Raw genomic sequence first — 750 nt, forward strand, 5'->3', positions numbered from 1 at the left:
TCCAGGGGAAACATGAGGATGCCCCAGAAACCCAGGGACACCCCACAGATCCAGGGGAAACATGAGGATGCCCCACAAACCCAGGGACATCCCATGGATCCAGGGGAAACACAAGGATACCCCACAAACCAGGGACAAACCCAGGGACACCCCATAGACCCAGGGACACCTGGGAATGGGAGGAAAAGGGGAATGGGGAGCGTGGGGAGGGAGGGAAGTTCCCGCCTGGGGTGGGCTGGGACGGAACGCGATAAATGTGTGGATACACAAATCCAGGGGGAAAACAGAAGCTCCCGAGTGCAGGGGAGACTCCAAGGATTCCACACCCCCATCCCATCCCATCCCATCTCATCCCTGCCAAAGGATACTGAGTGACGACGTTCATGAGGAGGTAGAACCACATGATGGGCAGGGTCAGTCCCAGCACCGGCACCCGGAACGGCTCTGCGGGGACAAGGCATGGAGAAGGTCACTGGGACACCAGCCCAGGGATCCTTCCCAGGAATGGCCACGAGCCAGGACTCACTGCAGCCTCAGGAGGCCCTTCCTGCCTCGGCCACAGTGAGCTCTGGGCATGGCTTGGGTTTTTTGGGCAGTTAATTTGTTCCTGGTTTGATTTTGGGGCAGTTCTCTTGTTCCCGTTATTTTTTTTTGGGGGAGTTCCCTTGTTCATGGTTTGATTTTTGGGGAGTTCTCTTGTTCCTGATTTGATTTTTGGAGCAGTTCTCTTGTTCCTGGTTTGATTTTTGG

At 55.6% G+C, this 750-nt stretch overlaps 1 protein-coding gene across 1 annotated transcript in view; it reads right to left on the reverse strand.

The window, feature by feature from the left end:
* The window catches only part of SLC35B4 (solute carrier family 35 member B4), a 10067-nt gene that overhangs the window by 1477 nt on the left and 7840 nt on the right, over positions 1-750 (reverse strand). Inside the window, exon 8 of the mRNA XM_027702473.1 lies at positions 369-444. Coding sequence (XP_027558274.1) covers positions 369-444 — 76 coding nt within the window. The remainder of the gene's footprint in view (positions 1-368; positions 445-750) is intronic.

This window comes from Neopelma chrysocephalum, unplaced genomic scaffold (assembly GCF_003984885.1).
Source record: "Neopelma chrysocephalum unplaced genomic scaffold, ASM398488v2 Primary Assembly neopelma1_187, whole genome shotgun sequence".
In the NCBI taxonomy this organism is placed as follows: Eukaryota; Metazoa; Chordata; class Aves; order Passeriformes; family Pipridae; genus Neopelma; species Neopelma chrysocephalum.